The sequence below is a fragment of the Balearica regulorum genome, chromosome 29, assembly GCF_011004875.1.
Source record: "Balearica regulorum gibbericeps isolate bBalReg1 chromosome 29, bBalReg1.pri, whole genome shotgun sequence".
NCBI lineage: Eukaryota > Metazoa > Chordata > Aves > Gruiformes > Gruidae > Balearica > Balearica regulorum.
Window position 1 is genome coordinate 2,298,997 of NC_046212.1, and position 20,226 is coordinate 2,319,222.

At 66.2% G+C, this 20,226-nt stretch overlaps 1 protein-coding gene across 2 annotated transcripts; it reads left to right on the plus strand.

The window, feature by feature from the left end:
- The first annotated feature begins 1,364 nt into the window (after window positions 1-1,364).
- Window positions 1,365-19,133, plus strand: COL2A1 (collagen type II alpha 1 chain). Of its 2 annotated transcripts, none has more exons than XM_075737628.1 (54): window positions 1,365-1,490; window positions 3,424-3,627; window positions 4,430-4,446; window positions 4,702-4,734; window positions 4,894-4,926; window positions 5,030-5,083; window positions 5,205-5,306; window positions 5,393-5,470; window positions 5,655-5,699; window positions 5,794-5,847; window positions 5,945-5,998; window positions 6,116-6,169; window positions 6,268-6,321; window positions 6,411-6,464; window positions 6,901-6,945; window positions 7,074-7,127; window positions 7,247-7,291; window positions 7,417-7,470; window positions 7,566-7,664; window positions 7,861-7,905; window positions 8,564-8,662; window positions 9,943-9,996; window positions 10,443-10,550; window positions 10,644-10,697; window positions 10,795-10,893; window positions 11,559-11,612; window positions 11,710-11,808; window positions 11,886-11,939; window positions 12,116-12,169; window positions 12,429-12,482; window positions 12,611-12,664; window positions 12,776-12,820; window positions 13,116-13,214; window positions 13,337-13,444; window positions 13,525-13,578; window positions 13,666-13,719; window positions 13,805-13,858; window positions 13,958-14,011; window positions 14,089-14,196; window positions 14,340-14,393; window positions 14,477-14,530; window positions 14,825-14,986; window positions 15,083-15,190; window positions 15,601-15,708; window positions 15,945-15,998; window positions 16,111-16,218; window positions 16,723-16,776; window positions 16,890-16,997; window positions 17,180-17,233; window positions 17,340-17,447; window positions 17,542-17,830; window positions 17,974-18,161; window positions 18,461-18,703; window positions 18,832-19,133. In XM_075737628.1, the coding sequence occupies exons 1-54, from the start codon at window positions 1,406-1,408 to the stop codon at window positions 18,976-18,978; spliced, it is 4,461 nt and encodes a 1,486-aa protein (XP_075593743.1). In that variant the 5' UTR covers window positions 1,365-1,405; the 3' UTR covers window positions 18,979-19,133. The 2 variants fall into 2 exon arrangements, with proteins under 2 accessions (XP_075593743.1, XP_075593744.1); XM_075737629.1 differs by having other exon boundaries at window positions 3,424-3,624.
- The last annotated feature ends 1,093 nt before the right edge of the window (window positions 19,134-20,226 follow it).

Sequence of the window (20,226 nt, forward strand, 5' to 3'; positions counted from 1 at the left end):
TCTGTGTGTCCCCCATTTGCTCCGGACCCCAGATGTCACCGGCCGGGTGTCACATCCCGAGGGCCCCCCCAGCGCAGGGGCCAGGCAGAGACGGGGTGCGCACGTGGCGGGGGGGGGGGAGCAAGCCCCCCACTTTGGAGCTCGGCCCTGCTCTGGGAAATGCATGTCACCCCCCCCCCCCCCAAAAACCCACTGCAAAGCCCCCACTGTGCCCCCCCCCCTCGGGGTGCAGGGACGCCCCCATCCTCCTGAACCCCTTCCCTAGGGTGGGGGGCAGCCGGGGGGGGGGGGGAGATGAAAGGGGTTCGGAAGGGGTCAGGCTGTTTCCTGCACCCCCCCTGCACCCCCTGTTTTTGGGGGGGGGGATGCCCCTGGGCCCAGTTCCAGGCAGAGGAATGGGGGGGGGGGGGGCCTACAGAGCTGGGAAAGGGGGGGGGTGTCCTGTGTCCCCCCTTGAACTCTCTGGTATGAATCAAGCAGAAATGGGGGGGCAGAAGGACTGGGGGGGTCGGGGCAGAGATGGGGGTGGGGGCTCAGGATGGGGAGGGGGGAGTGGAGCAGGGACTGGGGGGGGTCCCGGTCTCCCCGAGGGGCTTGGCACCCCCGTGTGTGTTGGGGGGGGGGGGGGTGTTCAACCTCTCCAGGACCCCCGGGATAGGATGGGGGTGTCTGTCCCCTGGGCACCCCCGGGATGGGGCGGGGGGGGGCTCAGCCGCCGAGGTGAAATGGAGGGGGGGGCTCAGCCCCCCGGGACTCCTGGCATGGGGGGGGGGTCTCTCAGCCCCCCGGGACTCTCGGGATATTGGGGGGGGGGTGTCTCAGCCCCCCGGGACTCCTGGCATGGGGGAGGGGGGTCTCTCAGCCCCCGGGACTCTCGGGATGGGGGGGGGTCTCTCAGCCCCCCGGGACTCTCGGGATATTGGGGGGGGGGGGGGGAGTGTCTCAGCCGCCCGGGACTCTCGGGATATTGGGGGGGGGTGTCTCAGCCGCCCGGGGATCCCCGGCACAGGATGGGGGGGGGGGGGGGGGCTCTCAGTCTTCCCAGGACCCCCAGAACGGAGTGGGGGGGCTCTCCTCTCCCCGGCCCGTGACGGGGGGGGGGGGTGTCACCCCCCCAGACCTGCGCAGCTCCCCGCAGCCGGGCCGGGGGGGGGGTCACACACCCACACCCCCCCCTCCCACCCCACACACGGGGGGGGACACCCCCCCCCCCCCCAGCCCCGTCCCCCCCCGGCCCTCCCGCCCTCCCGCCCTGGCCGCCGGTGCCGTCCCGGAGGAGGGCCGGGGGGGCCGGCCCGGCTCGGGTTACAGGGCCCGGGGGGCCGCGCCGGGACATATACGCGGCGGCGGGGCGGTGCGGGCACTGCTCGGCCCGACGCACGGTGAGGGGCGCCGCCACCTCGCCATGCCCGGCCGCCGCCCGCTCCGCCTCGCCGCCGCCCTCGCCATCCTCTTCCTCGCCGTCGTCGCCGCGCAGGACCGAGACCTCCGTGAGTCCCGACCCACGAGCGGAGCCCCGGGATGGGGAGGAGGAGGAAGGGGGGGGGGGGGTTTGTTCGTGGGGAAATGGGGGAGCGGGGGAAGGAGGGGAGGGGGGACACGGGGGGACAGCGTGGGACACGGGGGGACAGCGTGGGACACGGGGGGACAGCGTGGGGTGGAGGGGGGAAGTTTTAGGGTAGCGCGGGGGGACAGGCTGGGATGGAGGGGGACACTGGGGGACAGCGTGGCACGGGGGGGGGGACAGTGCGGAATGGAAGGGGGACAGCGTGGGGGCACAGGGGGACAGAGTGGGACACTGGGGGACAGCCCGGGATGGGGGGGACAGTCTGGGATGGGGGGGACAGTCTGGGATGGGGGGACAGTCTGGGATGGGGGGTGGGACAGTGTGGGATCGGGAGGGGACAGTGTGGGATCGGGGGACAGCACCAGGAGAGTGGGGGACAGCGTGGGGACACCGGGGGACAGCGTGGGACAGAGGGGGGACAGTGTGGGATGGAGGGGTGGGGTAGTGGAGGGGGACAGCTTGGGTTGGGGGGACACCGGGGGACAGCGTGGGACAGAGGGGGGACAGTGTAAGGGCAGTGGGGGACAGTGTGGGACAAAGGGGGGACAGCCCGGGATGGAGGGGGGGGAGTTTCAGGGTCGTGGGGGGACAGTCTGGGATGGAGGGGGACAGTGTGGGGCACAGGGACAGCACCAGGAGAGTGGGGGGCAGCGTGGGATGGAGGGGGGGACAGCGTGGGATGGAGGGGGGAACAGCGTGGGATGGAGGGGGCCAGTGGGGGACACAGGGACAGCACCAGGAGAGTGGGGGGCAATGTGGGGACACGGGGGACAGATGGGGACAGTCCAAGGGTAGAGGGGCACAGGCTGGGATTGGGGGGCAGCATTGGGACCATGGGGTACAGATGGGACCGTGGGGATCAACGGTTACAGCGTGGGGACGGCGGAGGACAGACCCATGTGGCAGGAGATGGACTGGGGCCGGGGACACGGCAGGGACGCCAGGGTGCTGCTGGGGGACAGCGGCGGACAGCCTGGGGGGACATGGGGTACAGCCAGGACACGGGGGGCTGCCTGGGGACAGCAGGGTCCAGCCTGGGCCGTAGGGTCCAGCTGGGGACACGGGGTGCAGCCCGGGACAGGGGTCCAGCCTGGGGACACTGAGGTCCAGCCCTGGGGTACGTCCTGGGGGGTGCTGGGGCACATCCCGGGGACCCTGGGGACACCAGGGCATCTCCTGGGGACCCCGTGTCACATCCTGGGGACCCCGTGTCACATCCTGGGGATCCTGGGGCACATTCTGGGGACCCTGGGGACACCAGAGCAAGTCCCAGGGACACCGGGGCATCTCCTGGGGAGGCCGGGATGCGTCCCAGGGAGCGTGGGGCACCTCTGGGGACCCTGGGGTGCAGCCTGGGGACACCTGGGCACTGCTGGGGACGCCGGGACACATCCCAGGGACCCTGGGGCACCCAAGGGTGCAGCCCAGGGACACCATGCCCCCCCCCCCCAAGACCCTGGGGACACCGGGGACAGCACCCGTGACCCACCGGAGGTTTGGGGGCTGCAGGGGCACACCGAGTGCCCCCAAGACAGGGGACACCGAGTGCCATTGTGGGGTGCTGGGGAAGGGCAGGGGGGGACGGGGACACCCTCCCTCGCTTCAGGCTGGAAACCCCTCGCTGAGCCACCACCCTGCTGCTCCGGGACCCCCAGGGTGGGGGGGGGCCCTCGCTCCTCCCCCCCCCCCCCCCCCCCAAACTATGAGGGGTGTCACCCCATAATGGATTACGGTGACAGTGCCACCACCTCCATCATGGGTGACCGCTGTCCCCTGTCACCCTCAACCCCTTCCCGGGGGTGCTCCCACCCACCCCCCCCCCCTTTTCCCTACCTCCCCGTAACTTCTCCCCGCAGCCGAAGCAGGCAGCTGCCTGCAGGACGGGCAGAGCTATAGCGATAAGGACGTATGGAAGCCGGAGCCGTGCCGTATCTGCGTGTGCGACACGGGGACCGTCCTCTGCGACGAGATCATCTGCGAGGAGCTGCGGGATTGTCCCAGCCCCGAAATCCCCTTCGGAGAGTGCTGCCCCATATGTCCCACTGACCAACCCAGCGGTTGTAATTTATTTATTCCCTTCCTTCGTTAATAAATAAATTACCCGGCCATGGATGGGCTTAGCCGGAGGGGGGGAACATCCATGGGGAGCCCCAGGGAAAAGGCAACTTCACCCCCCCCAACACCCCCCCACCCCCAAGAGGGGTAAAAAAAATCATCCCAGGGTGGAAAAATTATTTTTTTTTTTTTTTTTTTGACCCCAGACGGCAGCTGGTTTCAAAGCCGGAGGGTTTTGGGATGGGTTTTTTTTTTTTTTTTTTTATAAAATCCATTGGAAGCGAATGGGGTTGGGGGGGGCGGGGATGCTGGGGGGGACACTGTGGCCATGGGCCCCCCCCCCCGGCATCCCAGCTAAAGGGGCGTTCAAACGGGGGTTCTGTCCCTAAAACTGTGAGAATTTACTCAGAATGGTGGAAGAACACTGCCCGCCCCTCCCCGGGAAGGGCCGTGAACCCCCCGGGATTCCCCGAACCCCCCAAAGTTGCCTTTTTTAACCCTTCCCTGCCCCCTCTGCGGGGGGGCGGGGGGGGATGTGAAGGGTTGAGCAGCCACCCGGCCACCCCCCCCCCGCCCCCCCAAACCTGCACGGCCCCCCTCCTGCATGCTGAACCCCGCTTTGCCCCCCCCACACCCCGCTTCGGGGGAGCCCCCGCGCTCCTGTGCCCCCCGGTTTGGCCCCACAGCCCCCCAGGAGCATCGCCACCCCCCCGGGCTGGGGACAGAGGCGTCTCGTGTGTGTGTGTGTGTGTCCCCCAGCTCGCCCCCCCCCCTCCTAATTTCTCTTTATTTCTCTTTTTCCAACAGGGCAACCTGGCCCCAAGGTGAGGCTGGTGTGTCCCCCCCCCCCGCGGTCCCAATTTCCTGGGATTTTCCCCCAAAATGGGAATGGGGGGGGGGGGGCTCAAGGCAGGACCCTCGGGTATCCGCATGGGGCAAGTGGCTCTGGGGTTGTCACCTCCTGGGGGGGGTTGTCACCTCCCGGGGGGGGGTTGTCATCTCTTGGAGGGGGGGGGGGGAAGAAATTTGGGGGGGTCTGGGGTGCCCCCCCTGGGCTCACCCCACGTTTTGCCTTGCAGGGACAGAAGGGCGAACCCGGTGACATTAAAGATGTAAGTGCCCCAGGTTTGGGGGGGGGGGATGCGGTGGGGGGACCCCACAGTTGGGGCGCCCTGCCATTGCGGGGGTGATGTTGGGGGGGGGGTGGGGGGGTGTCCCCGCCTGCACCCGTCTCACCCCACCCTTGTGTCGTCCCCCCCTCCCTTCCGCAGGTCGTAGGACCCCGAGGGCCTCCGGGACCACAGGTGGGAGCGTGTTTCTGCGGGCGCATTGCTGGAATGTTTGTGGGAGGGGGTCGGGGGGGGCGCGGGGGATCGCTGACCCCCCCCCTCTTCCCTCCTCTCGCAGGGCCCGGCAGGCGAGCAGGGACAACGAGGGGACCGCGGTGAGAAAGGGGAGAAGGTGAGAGCGTACCCCCACCCCCGGCAAAATCCACCCCCGGGGTGCTGTAGAGAACCGACACGCTCGCTGCATGGATGACACCACCCCCCCCCTCCTTTTTGTCTTCGCCCCCCCCCCCCAGGGTGCTCCCGGCCCCCGCGGCAGGGATGGAGAACCCGGCACCCCTGGAAATCCCGGCCCCCCCGGCCCCCCCGGACCTCCTGGCCCCCCTGGCCTTGGTGGAGTGAGTATTTGGGGGGGTTTTTTTGGGGTGAAACAAGGGGGTTTTGGGGCAGCCGGCGTGCTCAGCCCCCTCCCTTCCCCTTGCAGAACTTTGCGGCGCAGATGGCGGGCGGCTTCGACGAGAAGGCTGGAGGCGCGCAGATGGGCGTCATGCAGGGACCCATGGTAAGGGCCCCCCGGGACCCCCCCAGGGACGTGGCGGCGGGTCCCGTCTTGGGACACGGGGGACCCTGCGTCACCGATGGTGGGGACCGTCCCCATTTTGGGGGGACCCCCCTGGTTTGGCAGGTGCTGGGAGGGCAGCCACCTCGCCTGTCCCCCGCTGTGACGCTGTTGTTTCTCCCCCCAGGGCCCCATGGGACCCCGTGGCCCCCCCGGACCTTCCGGCGCTCCCGTAAGTACCCCCCCCCCCCACCCCAGGCTGAGGGGTCTCTGGGTGGGCACCCCGGCACCCCACCACCCCTCCGATGCCACCGTCTCCCTTCCAGGGTCCTCAAGGATTTCAAGGCAACCCCGGCGAGCCCGGCGAGCCTGGCGCTGCTGTGAGTGTCCCCCCCTGGTCCCTCCTCGAGCCCCCCCGTCCTGGGGACACACCACCCACCAGCTCCCGCTCACCCACTGCCTCTCTGTCCCCTTTAGGGTCCGATGGGTCCCCGGGGACCACCGGGACCTCCTGGGAAACCCGGTGACGACGTGAGTCCTTCCCCGCTCCGGCACCGTCTTGCAAACCCCGGCTGAGAACGGGCAGCTCGTTGCAGCAGTAGCTCCGGCCGGAAGCCAAAGGGTGAATTTTATCTCATTTCCCTGCAGGGCGAGACCGGCAAACCCGGCAAATCCGGCGAGCGTGGCCCCCCCGGCCCCCAGGTAAGGCAGCAACGGGCTGGATCTGCCCCCCGGCCCGGGACAGAGACCCCCGTGTCCCCCCGTCGCCCCCAACCCCCTGTCTCTCTGCTCGCTCGCAGGGTGCTCGTGGCTTTCCTGGGACACCCGGTCTCCCCGGCGTGAAAGGCCACCGGGTAAGTGTGTCCCTGCCCCCCCCGCAGTGTCCCCGTCACCCTGTGGCACAGAGGGTGACACCCCCCCCCCCCAATCTCTCTGTCCCCAGGGTTACCCCGGCATGGATGGCACCAAGGGAGAGGCAGGGGCTCCCGGAGCCAAGGTGAGTGTTGGGGTGCCCATCCCCGTGGCATTGGGGCTGTTGGGGTGCCCATCCCCGTGGTGTTGGGGCTCTTGGGGTGACCATCCCCGTGGTGTCGGGGCTGTTGGGGTGCCCATCCCTGTGGTGTCAGGGCTCTTGGGGTGCCCATCCCCGTGGTGTTGGGGCTGTTGTTGGGGTGCCCATCCCTGTGGCGTCGGGGCTGTTGGGGTGCCCATCCCCGTGGCGTCGGGGCTGTTGTTGGGGTGACCATCCCCGTGGTGTCGGGGCTCTTGGGGTGCCCATCCCTGTGGTGTCGGGGCTCTTGGGGTGCCCATCCCCGTGGCATTGGGGCTGCTGTTGGGGTGCCCATCCCCGTGGTGTCGGGGCTCTTGGGGTGCCCATCCCCGTGGCGTCAGGTGCTGCACGCCGTGCTCACCCTCTCTGCCCTTCCCCGCAGGGTGAATCCGGCTCACCTGGCGAGAACGGCTCCCCCGGCCCCATGGTGAGTCCTCGGGCTGGGAAAGGGGGAAACTGAGGCACGGGGGGGGGGGGTGGGGGGTGTTGCCCACCCCCAAGCCCTGGGCTGGGCACCGCAGAGCCTGACCCACCGCCCCGTGTCCCCCCCTCCAGGGTCCCCGCGGGCTGCCCGGAGAGAGAGGACGTCCCGGCCCCTCCGGCGCTGCGGTGAGTGTGACGCCCCGAGTCCCCGGCGGCACCGCGGCGGCAGGGGGCTGTTGGTGGGAGGGGGGGGTCCCCGTCCCCCGCGGTGCCCCCCCGTCACTCCCCCCGCTGTCTCCCCCCAGGGTGCTCGTGGCAACGACGGTCTCCCCGGCCCGGCTGGACCCCCTGTAAGTAAAAGGGCTGCTTGGCCTCATCCTGCGCTGCCGGACCCTGTGTCGCTCCGTGGGGGGCAGTGGGGTCCCCTGGGACCCCCCAAAGCCCGGGCGGACCCTCACGCTCTTCTCACCCCCAGGGACCTGTCGGCCCAGCCGGAGCCCCCGGCTTCCCCGGCGCCCCCGGCTCAAAGGTAAGGGGGAAGGGGCTGCTCCCAGCGGGGGAAACTGAGGCACGGCACCGGCTGCGCCCCCCTCACTCCCCTCACCCCATTTTTCCTCCCTCCAGGGTGAAGCTGGTCCCACCGGCGCACGAGGTCCCGAGGGTGCCCAGGGTCCCCGCGGTGAATCCGGCACCCCCGGTTCTCCCGGCCCCGCCGGCGCCCCCGTAAGTGCCATCACTCATGGTGTGTCCCCCCCGCCCCGCGGTGGCTTGTCCCCACATGTCCCCTGGCCTGGGAGCCACGGGGACGGGGCTGATCCTGCAAGCCGCGGGGGGGGGGAAGGGGTCGTCCTCTGCTTGGCAGTGGGGAAACTGAGGCACGGGGGGGCGCAGAGCCAGGCTCAGCGGTGTCGTCTTGTAGGGTAACCCCGGGACCGACGGCATCCCCGGTGCGAAGGGCTCGGCGGTGAGTGTGGCTGGGGACGGGGGGTGCTGAGCCCCCGGGGGGGGGGGACGGGGCTCGGGAGGGGTCTGGGCCTGGGTGAGGAGGGGCTGGCGAGGGCTGAGCTGGGGTGCAGGGACACGAGGGGACCCTGGGGGACGTGGGGACGCGGGGACGCGGGAGGATGCTGCGGGATCGCAGGATGCGGGGTGCTGGGGGACGCTGCGGGATGCTGGGGGACATGAGGGCACTGGGGGGCGCGAGGACATGGGGATGCGGAGGGGGGTGTGGGGATGCGGGGGGGTGGGGATGCTGGGGGACACTGGGGGACATGGGGGAACTGGGGGGCGCGAGGACATGGGGATGTGGGGGGGGATGTGGGGATGCTGGGGGACGCTGGGGGACAAGGGGACACTGGGGGGTGCAAGGACATGGGGATGCGGAGGGGGGTGTGGGGATGCTGGGGGACGCTGGGGGATGCTGGGGGACACTGGGGGATGCTGGGGGACGCTGGGGGACACTGGGGATGCCGGGGGACACTGGGACACACGATGCTGGGGGACACGAGGATGCTGGCAGATGCGGGGGACAGCGGTGGCGCTGGGGGAGGTGGGCGGATGCAGAGGATGGGGGGGGGCACGGGCCAGGCTGCGCCCCCCGTGACTGCGACCGGCTGCCGCAGGGCGCCCCGGGCATCGCTGGCGCTCCAGGCTTCCCCGGCCCCCGCGGCCCGCCCGGACCCCAGGGAGCCACCGGCCCGCTGGGCCCCAAGGGACAGACGGTAAGAGCCCCCCGGAGCCCCCCGGAGCCCCCCGGAGCCCCCCGGGACCGGGACCGCGGCCCTGCCCCGCCCACTGCCACATGCCCCGCCCACTTCCAGCTGGCCCCACCCACTCTGCCACAGGCCACGCCCCCAGTCCCATTTCCCCCCCCCCCCCCCCCTTGTGGGTCCCTTCCCCGTCACCCTGGGGGGGCTCCCAGGTCACCCACTGCTGGTGCCCAACAGGGATGGGATGGGGATGGGGATGGGATGGGGATGGGGATGGGGATGGGGATGGGGATGGGGATGGGGATGGGATGGGGATGGGATGGGGATGGGATGGGATGGGGATGGGGTGGGGATGGGATGGGGATGGGATGGGGATGGGATGGGGATGGGGTGGGGATGGGATGGGGATGGGATGGGGATGGGATGGGATGGGGATGGGGTGGGGATGGGATGGGGATGGGGATGGGGATGGGATGGGGATGGGATGGGGATGGGATGGGGTGGGGATGGGATGGGGATGGGATGGGGATGGGGTGGGGATGGGGATGGGGTGGGGATGGGATGGGGATGGGGATGGGGATGGGATGGGGATGGGATGGGGATGGGATGGGGATGGGATGGGATGGGGATGGGATGGGGATGGGATGGGATGGGGATGGGGTGGGGATGGGATGGGGATGGGATGGGGATGGGGTGGGGATGGGGATGGGGATGGGGTGGGGATGGGATGGGGATGGGGTGGGGATGGGGATGGGGATGGGGATGGGATGGGGATGGGGTGGGGATGGGGATGGGATGGGGATGGGGATGGGATGGGGATGGGATGAGGTGGGGACAGGGATGGGGTGGGGATGGGGACAGGTAGGGATGGGACAGGGACAAGGACAGGTAAGAGGACTGTGATGGAGATGAAGATGAGGAAAGGGATGGGGACAAGGATGACGATGGGGACAGGAACAGGGACAAGGATGGGGCTGAGGTTGGGGTCAGGAGTGAGGACAAGAGTGGGGGACAGGAAAGGAGATGGGGACAGGATGGGGACAGGGATGGGATGGGGACGGGGATGGGGATGGGGAGAGGATGGGGATGGGGACAGGGATGGGGACAGGGATGCAGATGGGGGTGCAGGTGAGGGCAAGGCTGGGTTGGGGACAGCCATGGGGATGGGGGGGGATGGGGACAAGCAAGAGGACAGGGACAGGGATGGAGCCAGGGCCCGGAGAGGGACCTGGGGACGGGGACAGCCATGGGGACGCTGCGGCCCCGTCCCCCACCGCCCTCTCACTCCCCAGGGAGAACCCGGCATCGCGGGCTTCAAAGGCGAACAGGGACCGAAGGGCGAGACGGTGAGTGCCGGGGGGGCCGCAGCCAGCACCCCCCTCGGGCGTGCCCCCCCCTCGCCTGGGGTCCGTCCCGCAGCCCCTCGCTCCCCGTCCGGGGCCGGAGTGTCTCGGCGGCATCTAATGAACCTCTTCCCCTAACGAGGCCCCTCGAGGGGCAGCGTCCCCCCTCCCACGGGGGAACAATAGCCGCTGTGTTCGCCCCCCCCCTCGCCGGGGACATTCCCCCCTCGCTTCATTAACCAGCCTCAATGCGCGGGGCCGGATCCCCGCCGCGGCGGCCGCCGAGCCCCGGCGCCGACGGGACACGTGGCGTGGCGAGGGGCTCCTGCCCGGCACCCCCGGGGGCTGTGGTTTATTGGGGGGGGGGATATGCAGGCAGGCCCCCCCCAACCCCGGTGTGCCGTGGGGGAGGAAGGCTCCTCGTGACCCCTTTTCCTCCTCTTCCTCAGGGACCCGCAGGACCCCAAGGTGCCCCCGGGCCGGCTGGTGAGGAAGGCAAGCGAGGAGCCCGCGGTGAACCCGGTGCTGCCGGCCCCGTGGGACCACCTGGAGAGAGGGTGTGTGGCCCCACCCCCGCACCCCCCCAACGAGGTGCTGCCCCCCAAAACCTTCCCCCCACCGACTTCACTCCTCCTCCTCTTCCTCCATAGGGTGCTCCCGGCAATCGCGGCTTCCCCGGGCAGGATGGGCTGGCTGGACCCAAGGTGGGACACTGGGGTCATGGGTGAGGGGGGGCTTAGGGGGGTGACGTCCCCCTGAACCCCCAAACTCACCCCTTTTCCCCCCTCCCACCCCGCACAGGGTGCTCCAGGCGAGCGTGGCCCCGCTGGCCTCGCGGGTCCCAAGGGAGCCACCGGTGACCCCGGGCGCCCCGGAGAGCCCGGTCTGCCCGGAGCCAGGGTAAGAGCCGGGGGGTCGGATCCTGCACCCCAACAACAGGGGCCAGAACGGGGGGGTGTGTGTGGGGGGGTGTGTGTGTGTGTGTGTGGTTTGCCTGGATGGGGGCTCCCCGCTGTGCCTGGGGGGGCTCGGCCGGGGCAGGACCCTGTGGGGACAGCGGTGACACTGGTGGGACCCGCTGGGGTCAGCATGGACCCTCTTTGGGGTCAGTTAAGGTGCTTTTGGGTTCAATAAGGTGCTTTTGGGGTCAGTTACAGTGCTTTTGGGGTCGGTTAAGGTGCTTTTGGGGTTGATAAGGTGCTTTTGGGGTCTGTAAGGTGCTTTTGGGGTCAGTTTAAGTGCTTTTGGGGTCAGTAAGGTGCTTCTGGGGTCAGCCAAGATGCTCTTTGGCGGTAATTAAGATGTTCTGTGGGGTTGTCAAAGATGCAGTTGGGGTTAGTGAAGATGCAATTTGGGGTTAGCAAAGCTGCTCCTCGGTGATAATTAAGATCCTCTCTGGGGTTAGATAAAATGTATTTGGGGTTAGCAAAGATGCTTTATGGGGTTAAGATGCTCTTTGGGGTCAGCCAGACCCCTGTGCCCCCTGCGTGAGTCCCGGGAGCCGGGCAGGACGGGGTGCGCCGTGTCCCCCCCCGCCTCCCCCTCATCGCTTCCCTCCACCGCAGGGTCTCACCGGCCGCCCCGGCGACGCTGGTCCTCAAGGCAAAGTCGGCCCGACCGTAAGTTACGCTCCGCAAAGGGTGGGCGCGGGGTTGGGGACCGGGGTCTGGCGTGGTCCCCGCTGATGTCGTGTGTGTCCCCCCCCTCACCGGGCAGGGTGCTCCTGGCGAGGACGGCCGCCCCGGCCCCCCCGGCCCGCAGGGTGCTCGCGGCCAGCCTGGCGTGATGGGTTTCCCCGGTCCCAAAGGTGCTAACGTGAGTATCGACCCATTTCTACCCAAAACGGGGCGCGGGCATGGAGCCCATCACCATCACCTCTCTCCTCCCTCTAGGGCGAGCCTGGAAAAGCCGGTGAGAAAGGACTCCCCGGCGCCCCGGGGCTGCGGGTGAGTTGTTTTCCCTCCCTCACAGCCCCCCCAAAACTACATCTTGGGGTTGCTCCGGCATCGCAGTCCCCTGAGGCATCCGCAGTCTCTGGGTGGGGAAACTGAGGCACTGGGAGGGCTGAGCGGGGTCTGGACCCTCACGCCTGGAGCTCAGCGATGGTTTTTCTCCTCCGTAGGGTCTTCCTGGCAAGGATGGTGAGACGGGAGCTGCCGGCCCCCCAGGACCTGCCGTGAGTGTCGCAGCCTTGTTCACCCGGGGGCAAAACCTGCTTGAAATGGGGGGGGTTGAGGGTTTGGCCCCCCAGATCTGGGCAAAGGACCACCCCGGGTCTGCTGGGCGTGGAGCCTCCACGTTGCTTGGCCCTCGTGGTGTTGGGGTGTGGGGATTTCGGGATCCTCCTGTGATTCCGGGTCTGCCCAAAATCTTGGGGCGGGTGAAGGCGGAACCCCCGGAGGTTTTGGGGTCCTTCACCACCGTCCTTCCCGCAGGGTCCCGCAGGTGAGAGGGGAGAACAAGGAGCCCCCGGTCCCTCTGGCTTCCAGGTGAGCACATGGAAGGGGGGGTTTGGGGTGCCAGGGTCGGGGTGATGCTCATGGGTGACCCCGAGCCCCCATCCTTGCGGGGGGGGTCTCACTGCCGCCGTGCTAACGCCACTGCTTTCCCCTCCCAGGGGCTGCCCGGGCCACCAGGCCCCCCCGGAGAGAGCGGCAAACCCGGAGATCAGGTGAGGCCCCGTTTTTCCCTCCTCTCGGGCATCCCTCAGCTGCAAAGGGGGGTCCGGACCCCTGGCAGCCCCTGGGGCTGACCCCCCCGACTCTTTTTCGCCCTGCCGCAGGGTGTTCCTGGAGAAGCCGGTGCCCCCGGTCTCGTCGGTCCCAGAGTAAGTATCACTTGTCCTCCCGGCTGGGGGGACAGGACCCCTCTCCCTGTCCCATGAGGGGCTTTGGGGGGGCTCGAGGGGGCTGGCGGAGCCCCCATCCAGGGCCATCGGCTTCCCCAGTCCTGATGGCTCAGCCTCCGCAACAGCCTGTCCCCTCCTCCCAGTACATCCCAGTCCCTTCGGGGCAGCGCGGGATGGACGCTCTGCCCACAGTCCTCAGGGACGTCCACGCAAAGGGCGTTGTGACCCTCACCGTGGCCTCGTGGCCTCTTCCTAACACTGCTCCCCACCCCAGGGTGAACGCGGCTTCCCCGGTGAACGTGGCTCTCCCGGCGCACAAGGGCTGCAAGGTCCCCGCGGGCTCCCTGGCACGCCGGGCACCGACGGACCCAAGGTGGGTGACAAGGGGGACAAGGACTCGGTGGCTCGGTGCCACCGGCAGAGCCGTGAGCCTGGGGGTCTGCACGTGGCGGGGGGGGTTGGCACCCCAATAACCACACCTTTGCTCCGCTTTAGGGTGCAACCGGACCAGCCGGCCCCAACGGCGCCCAGGGTCCCCCGGGGCTGCAGGGAATGCCCGGTGAGAGAGGAGCAGCCGGCATCGCCGGTCCCAAGGGAGACCGAGTAAGTGTCGGGGACCCGGAGGTGTCCTGAGCGGCATCAGGTCTCAGCTCAGCTCACGCCACCTCCGTCTCGCCCCGCAGGGAGACGTCGGAGAGAAGGGCCCCGAGGGAGCCCCCGGAAAGGACGGCGCACGCGTAAGTGGGACGGGGACGCGGCAGGAACGGGGTGGCCAGCGAGGGACGCTCGTGGTGGCCTCGTCCTCATCTGTCTCTCCCCCGTAGGGTCTGACGGGTCCCATCGGTCCCCCCGGCCCCGCTGGCCCCAACGGCGAGAAGGTGAGAACCCCGGCAGCCCCTCGGCTGCTCCCGACCGAGGGAGATTCCATCCGCTCCCCCCAACTCTCCATCCTTTCCTTTCCAGGGTGAATCCGGCCCTCCTGGTCCATCCGGCGCTGCCGGTGCCCGTGGTGCCCCCGTAAGTGCCATCCCCCCCACAGCCCCCTGGTGCTGGCGGTGTCACCGCTGGCCTCGCTCCCCCCCATCCCCCCATTTAACCCCCATCTCTCCCCTCCAGGGCGAGCGCGGTGAGCCCGGTGCCCCCGGTCCCGCCGGATTTGCCGGTCCCCCGGTGAGTATTTGGCCCCGTTTTCCCCGGCACGGGTCCAGCGTCGGCTCAACCCGCTCATGGCGGCCGCTTCCCTGCAGGGTGCCGACGGGCAACCCGGTGCCAAAGGCGAACAAGGAGAGCCCGGGCAGAAGGGTGATGCCGGTGCTCCCGGTCCCCAAGGTCCCTCCGGCGCACCTGGCCCACAGGTGGGTACAGCCGGGGCACCCCGAAATGGGGGGCAAACCCCACGGGTGTCCCTATCCCCGGGAAATTGGGGGCATGGCCTGGGAGGTGTGTTGCAGCCCCCCCATCCCGGCATGTTTCTAACCTGTTTTCCTCCTCTTCCCAGGGTCCAACTGGTGTAACTGGTCCCAAAGGAGCCCGGGGTGCTCAGGGCCCCCCTGTGAGTATGGGGGGGTGCGGGAGGGGGTGGTTGGGGGGTGCGCAGTGCAGCGTCTGAGCCGCCTTTCTCCTCTCCTTCCCCAGGGAGCCACTGGATTCCCCGGCGCTGCCGGCCGTGTGGGACCACCCGGCCCTAATGTGAGTTTGGGGGGCAGCTGGGATCCTTTGGGGGGCAGCTGGGATCCTTTGGGGGGCAGCTGGGATCATTTGGGGGGCAGCCAGGATCGTGTGGGGGGCAGCCGGGATCATTTGGGGGGCAGCTGGGATCATTTTGGGGGGCAGCTGGGCAGCTCATCAGCCCATAAAAAGGGGCTTTTCTGAGGGTCTTCAAGCACAGAAACCGAGCCGGAGCCCCGAGCGGTGCCAGGACGCGGGTGATGAAGGTGATGAAGCCGCCTCTGTTTGCACTAACCCCATCTTCTCCCCCCGCAGGGTAACCCAGGCCCCCCCGGTCCCCCCGGCTCTGCTGGCAAAGATGGTCCCAAGGGCGCTCGTGGCGATGCCGGTCCCCCGGGCCGTGCCGGTGACCCCGGTCTCCAAGGCCCTGCCGGTCCCCCTGGCGAGAAAGGCGAACCCGGCGAGGATGGCCCCGCGGTATGTTTTTTGGGGGGCACCTCTCTCTGTGCTCACTGGGTGCTGTGCCACCACCCCACTGGTTCTCATCCCCCCCCCCACTCTGCCTCCCCACAGGGTCCTGACGGTCCCCCCGGTCCCCAAGGTTTGGCAGGACAGCGTGGCATCGTCGGTCTTCCTGGACAGCGTGGTGAGAGGGGCTTCCCCGGGCTGCCAGGGCCATCGGTGAGTTGTCACCCCTGCCGGGCTCAGCCCCTTCCACCCCGCCGAGAGCCGTCGGAGCGGCCGAGCACGGCTTTCCTGAGCTCAGCACCATGAATTTGGGTGCTTTGAACCCTGCGCGGTAACTCAGAGGCTGCTGAAGCCCCAGGGATGGCTACAAGAAGCCAGGGACAGGGCCGCCAGCCCCCCCCCAGGGACCCCAGTCCTGGGCGGGGTTTGGGGTTTCGCAAAGCTACGAGGAGCCGCCGGTGCCAGCGGCGTCGGGGCCGGGCAATAACTGACGCTTTTTTGGGCAGAGGGGTCTGGCAGCCTTAAAATGAAGGAAGAACGGGGTGAAGGGCTGCGCTGGGATCGCCCCCCCCTCACGCGTGTTGTATCATGGATTATTTTTTTTCCCCCCCTCCTTCATTTAGGGCGAACCTGGGAAACAAGGAGCACCCGGCTCTGCCGGTGACCGCGGCCCCCCCGGCCCCGTGGGTCCCCCCGGTCTGACGGGTCCTGCCGGCGAACCTGGACGTGAGGTAGGCAGCACCCCAGGGAGCGGGCGAAGTAGGGGGGTGCCTGCGTCTGTGCCAGGCTCAGGATCATCCCGGTGTAACCCCAGCACCGAACACGGCTGATCCCATGGCCGGAGAGCCCTGCACCGTAACTCGGCTCCCGGCAGCTTTTCGCTGGCAGTTTTTGCTTTGAAAGGGGAGTTTGCACATCCTGCTCCATCCCAGGGTCGAGATTTAATTTCTCCTCTTCTCCCCCCCAGGGTAACCCCGGCTCTGACGGACCCCCAGGCAGAGACGGCGCAGCCGGCGTGAAGGTGAGCTTGCCCACACGCTTGCCCACACGCTCGCCCACACACTTACTATCCGTGTGCCCTCTCATCCGACCAAAAATCCCGCGGGTCTGACCATCCCCTTGTCTCGGCGCAGGGTGATCGTGGAGAGACCGGTCCCGTAGGTGCCCCCGGCGCTCCCGGTGCCCCCGGCGCTCCCGGACCCGTCGGTCCCACCGGCAAACAAGGAGACAGAGGCGAGGCGGTGAGTTCCTGCGAGGGAAACGGCTCGTTGGGTTTGAGGTCTCCTTAGGGGAGAGGGGAAGCACCCTGAGCACAGATAAATGAAGAAATAGCATTGGCCCCCTGAGAGCAATTAGCTACGTGGAGTAATTGGGAGAGCCAGGCAAGTGCCCTTAGCGGCTGTTGCTAATTTGGCAGTGCCCCGAGTGCCCGTAGCTGCTCCCAGCATCTTCCCAAGGATTCACGATCGCCACGAGCCCGGTTCAGGCTCTGCCCGCGCACAAGCGCTGCCCGGGGAGCTGTAAGGCTTAACCAGGGAAAAACCTGCCGGGGTATTTCTTCACAGGGATCGTTACTCAGCGCCGGCTGAGCGTATTTAAAGATGCGGTTCAGCGTCGGCAGATGCCGATTCCTGGTGCTGCGAGCAGGGTAGCTCGCCAGTTCGCACCGCCCCCCCCGAAGGCACGGGGCACCCCGGCATCCCATGCTCCCGGCCCTTTTTGACTCCCCTCTTTTCTCTCCCCAGGGTGCACAAGGTCCCATGGGTCCCTCCGGTCCTGCTGGCGCTCGAGGCATGCCGGTGAGCGATGCCGTGCCCATCGGGGCGTACCGCGTGCGATGCACGGGGTCCTGGGGTGCGTTGGGTGGGGGTCTGCCACCCTGAGGCTGACTTGTCCCCTTCTCCCTTTCCAGGGTCCCCAAGGGCCCCGCGGTGACAAGGGTGAGACGGGAGAGGCTGGAGAGAGAGGGCTGAAGGGCCACCGCGGCTTCACCGGTCTGCAGGGTCTGCCCGGCCCCCCCGTAAGTGTTGTTTTTGGGACCCCAGCACTCAGCCCCACCCCGCCCCAGCCTCGCCACGGAGCTGGATGCGGCTCCTTTGGTGCGGCTGCAGCAGCGGAGGGAGCCCCGAGGCCGTGCGGAGGCTGAGCCCCCCCTCGAAGCTGGCTGCGGAGCTGTAACCATCCACCCCTGCTTCTCCTCAGGGTCCTTCTGGAGACCAGGGTGCTGCTGGTCCCGCGGGTCCCTCCGGTCCCAGGGTAAGTCCTGACGATGGCAGGAGCTAACGGCTCCCCGGCATCTTCCCTGCCTTGCAAGGGGTCTTGCAACGACCTGACACCCTCCCTCTTCGGGGCTCTCTCCTAGGGTCCCCCCGGCCCTGTCGGCCCCTCTGGCAAAGACGGCTCCAACGGTATGCCCGGCCCCATCGGTCCCCCCGGCCCCCGCGGACGAAGCGGCGAACCAGGTCCTGCGGTGAGTAAAAGCACCATTGATGGCGGGGAAGGAGCGTGGGGGGTGTCCATCTCACAGAGCAGCCCAGCAGAATCACATGTTCTTCCTCCTGTAGGGTCCTCCTGGAAACCCAGGTCCCCCCGGTCCTCCCGGCCCCCCGGGTACCGGCATCGACATGTCAGCTTTCGCTGGCCTGGGTCAGCCGGAGAAGGGTCCCGACCCCATCCGCTACATGCGGGCGGACGAGGCCGCCGGCAGCCTGCGGCAGCACGACGTCGAGGTGGACGCCACGCTCAAGTCCCTCAACAACCAGATCGAGAGTATCCGCAGCCCTGAGGGCTCCAAGAAGAACCCAGCCAGGACCTGTCGTGACATCAAGCTTTGCCATCCCGAGTGGAAGAGCGGTAAGAGCCTCCGTCCCTTCCTCCTCTCCTCCTGTCCCTCTTCCCCAGCCTCTCGCACCCAAGAGGACAGCAAGGTCCACGATACTTTTTGCTCTGACCTCCAAAACCTCACGTTCACACACCAATTATCCTCCCCTTCGCAGGAGACTACTGGATCGACCCGAACCAGGGCTGCACCTTGGACGCCATCAAAGTTTTCTGCAACATGGAGACGGGAGAGACCTGCGTCTACCCCAACCCCAGCAGCATCCCCAAGAAGAACTGGTGGACCAGCAAGACCAAAGACAAGAAGCACGTCTGGTTTGCAGAGACCATTAACGGCGGTTTCCACGTAAGTGGCCCCCTGGGCTGGTGCCGCACACTGGGAACGGGAAGGGAGGTCGGGCAGGGGAAGGCGTTGGGTGGCTGGTTGGAGGGGTGGGATGTCCTTCCTCGGGGTTACGTTGATGGACGTTACGTGAGGGACTGGCTGTTCTAGGGGACCGTATTGAAAGCTTGGAGTTGGGTCAGTTGGGCTGTGATTTTTGTAGCCGTCTAGGAACATAAAGTACGGAAGTCCCCTCAAAAGGTGACTGAAAATAGAGTTGTTGCAACACCTGCAGGCTTTAACGTCTTGCCTTTTGCCTCCAGTTCAGCTACGGCGATGAAGACCTGGCTCCCAACACCGCCAACATCCAGATGACCTTCCTCCGCCTCCTGTCCACCGAAGGCTCCCAGAACGTCACTTACCACTGCAAGAACAGCATCGCCTACATGGACGAGGAGACGGGCAACCTGAAGAAAGCCATCCTCATCCAGGGATCCAACGACGTGGAGATCAGAGCCGAGGGCAACAGCAGGTTCACGTACAGCGTCTTGGAGGACGGTTGCACGGTAAGTCCACGGACGCCTGCGAGAGAAAGACGTAGACGATGAGTTGGGGGGTCAACCCGTGAGGTTGCTGTTGGTTTGGAGAGGCCAAGAGCTTCTAATAACATCCTTCCTCCTCGTTTTCTCCCCAGAAACACACTGGCAAATGGGGCAAGACAGTCATTGAGTACCGATCGCAGAAGACCTCGCGCCTGCCCATTGTAGATATTGCACCTATGGACATTGGTGGAGCCGATCAGGAGTTTGGCGTGGATATTGGCCCAGTCTGCTTCTTGTAAAAAGAATTGTTTTATTTGTGTGTTTGTTTGTTGTTGTTGTTTGTTGTTTTGGTTTGTTTTGTTGTTTTTTAAAATCCAGCCCAATGCCATAAAAGAAAACTAAAAAAAAAAAAAAAAAAAGAAACCCCAAACCCACCCCAAGGACCTGAGTACTTTCCAATCGCTCGTACGACTTCTGCACTGAATGGCTGCAACGACCCCTCGACTCACGGCCTTCCGTCGGGGACAACCGCCTCTTTCCAACGCCGTCTGGGCAGGCTGCGAAATGAAAAAAAAAAAAAGAAACCACGGTCTTATTTATTTATTCTCTTCCTGTAAGACCTATTTTTTAGGTCAAGTGGAGGTGGGAATTTAACTGGCAGGTACGATGGCCCTTCCCTGCAAAAGGGATCTTGTAAATCCAGGTATCACGAATCCCCTCCCGCCCCTTTCCTTCCCCCTGTGTATCACCAGCAGGAGTGCTAATGTATAATACGACACAAAAAAAAAAATAATGGTGCTATTCTTGTAAAACAAGTCTGTATTTTTTAACATCAGTTGATATAAAAAAAAAAACTTTTGGAGGAAAGTACAAGTCAATCTGGGCTTTGTTTTTGTCGGTGTTTGCGGCGGTCTAACTCCTTTCTCCCCATTTCTCAGCCATGATAAAGGAGGGTTTGGGGTCAAATCTCATTTTCTTCTGGGTTGAAGCTACCTCACACTAAGGGAAAAACACCCCCAAAACAAATAAACCCCCCCAAAAAGCCAAAAAAAGGGAGGTGGAAACCATTTTAAGTGAAAAATCTGGAACCATCAAGAGCCGACGCAGGAGCTGGGAGGTTTCTGTTAAGGGATCTCTCGTTCCATCGCGCCCCTAACCAGAACCAGGGGGAGTCAAAGGAAACCAGTAAAACCAGTGAGGAGGGGGAAACCGAGACCAATCCTCACACAGTTCAGCATGGCTATGGCCAGGGGGTGCCCTCTGACCCTTCTCTCCATCGTCACCACAGAATTTCTCCCATTTTACACATGTAAAAATATAATTTCAGGATCTATTTTGCAATACTGAAGGCGGTAGCGTGTGCAGCCATCGCCAATTCTCTTGTAAAGCGGCTGCGCCTTTATGGTTTCATAAAAAGTTGCATATAAATTCTCCTGAAGAGGCTTGCTAATTAAGGAAAAAACCTCAGTAGCTGAAATTTTAATTTTATTTTTCACTATTTTAAAGAAAAGTAGCCTACTGACCCCACAAGAGTTCCAAACACACTT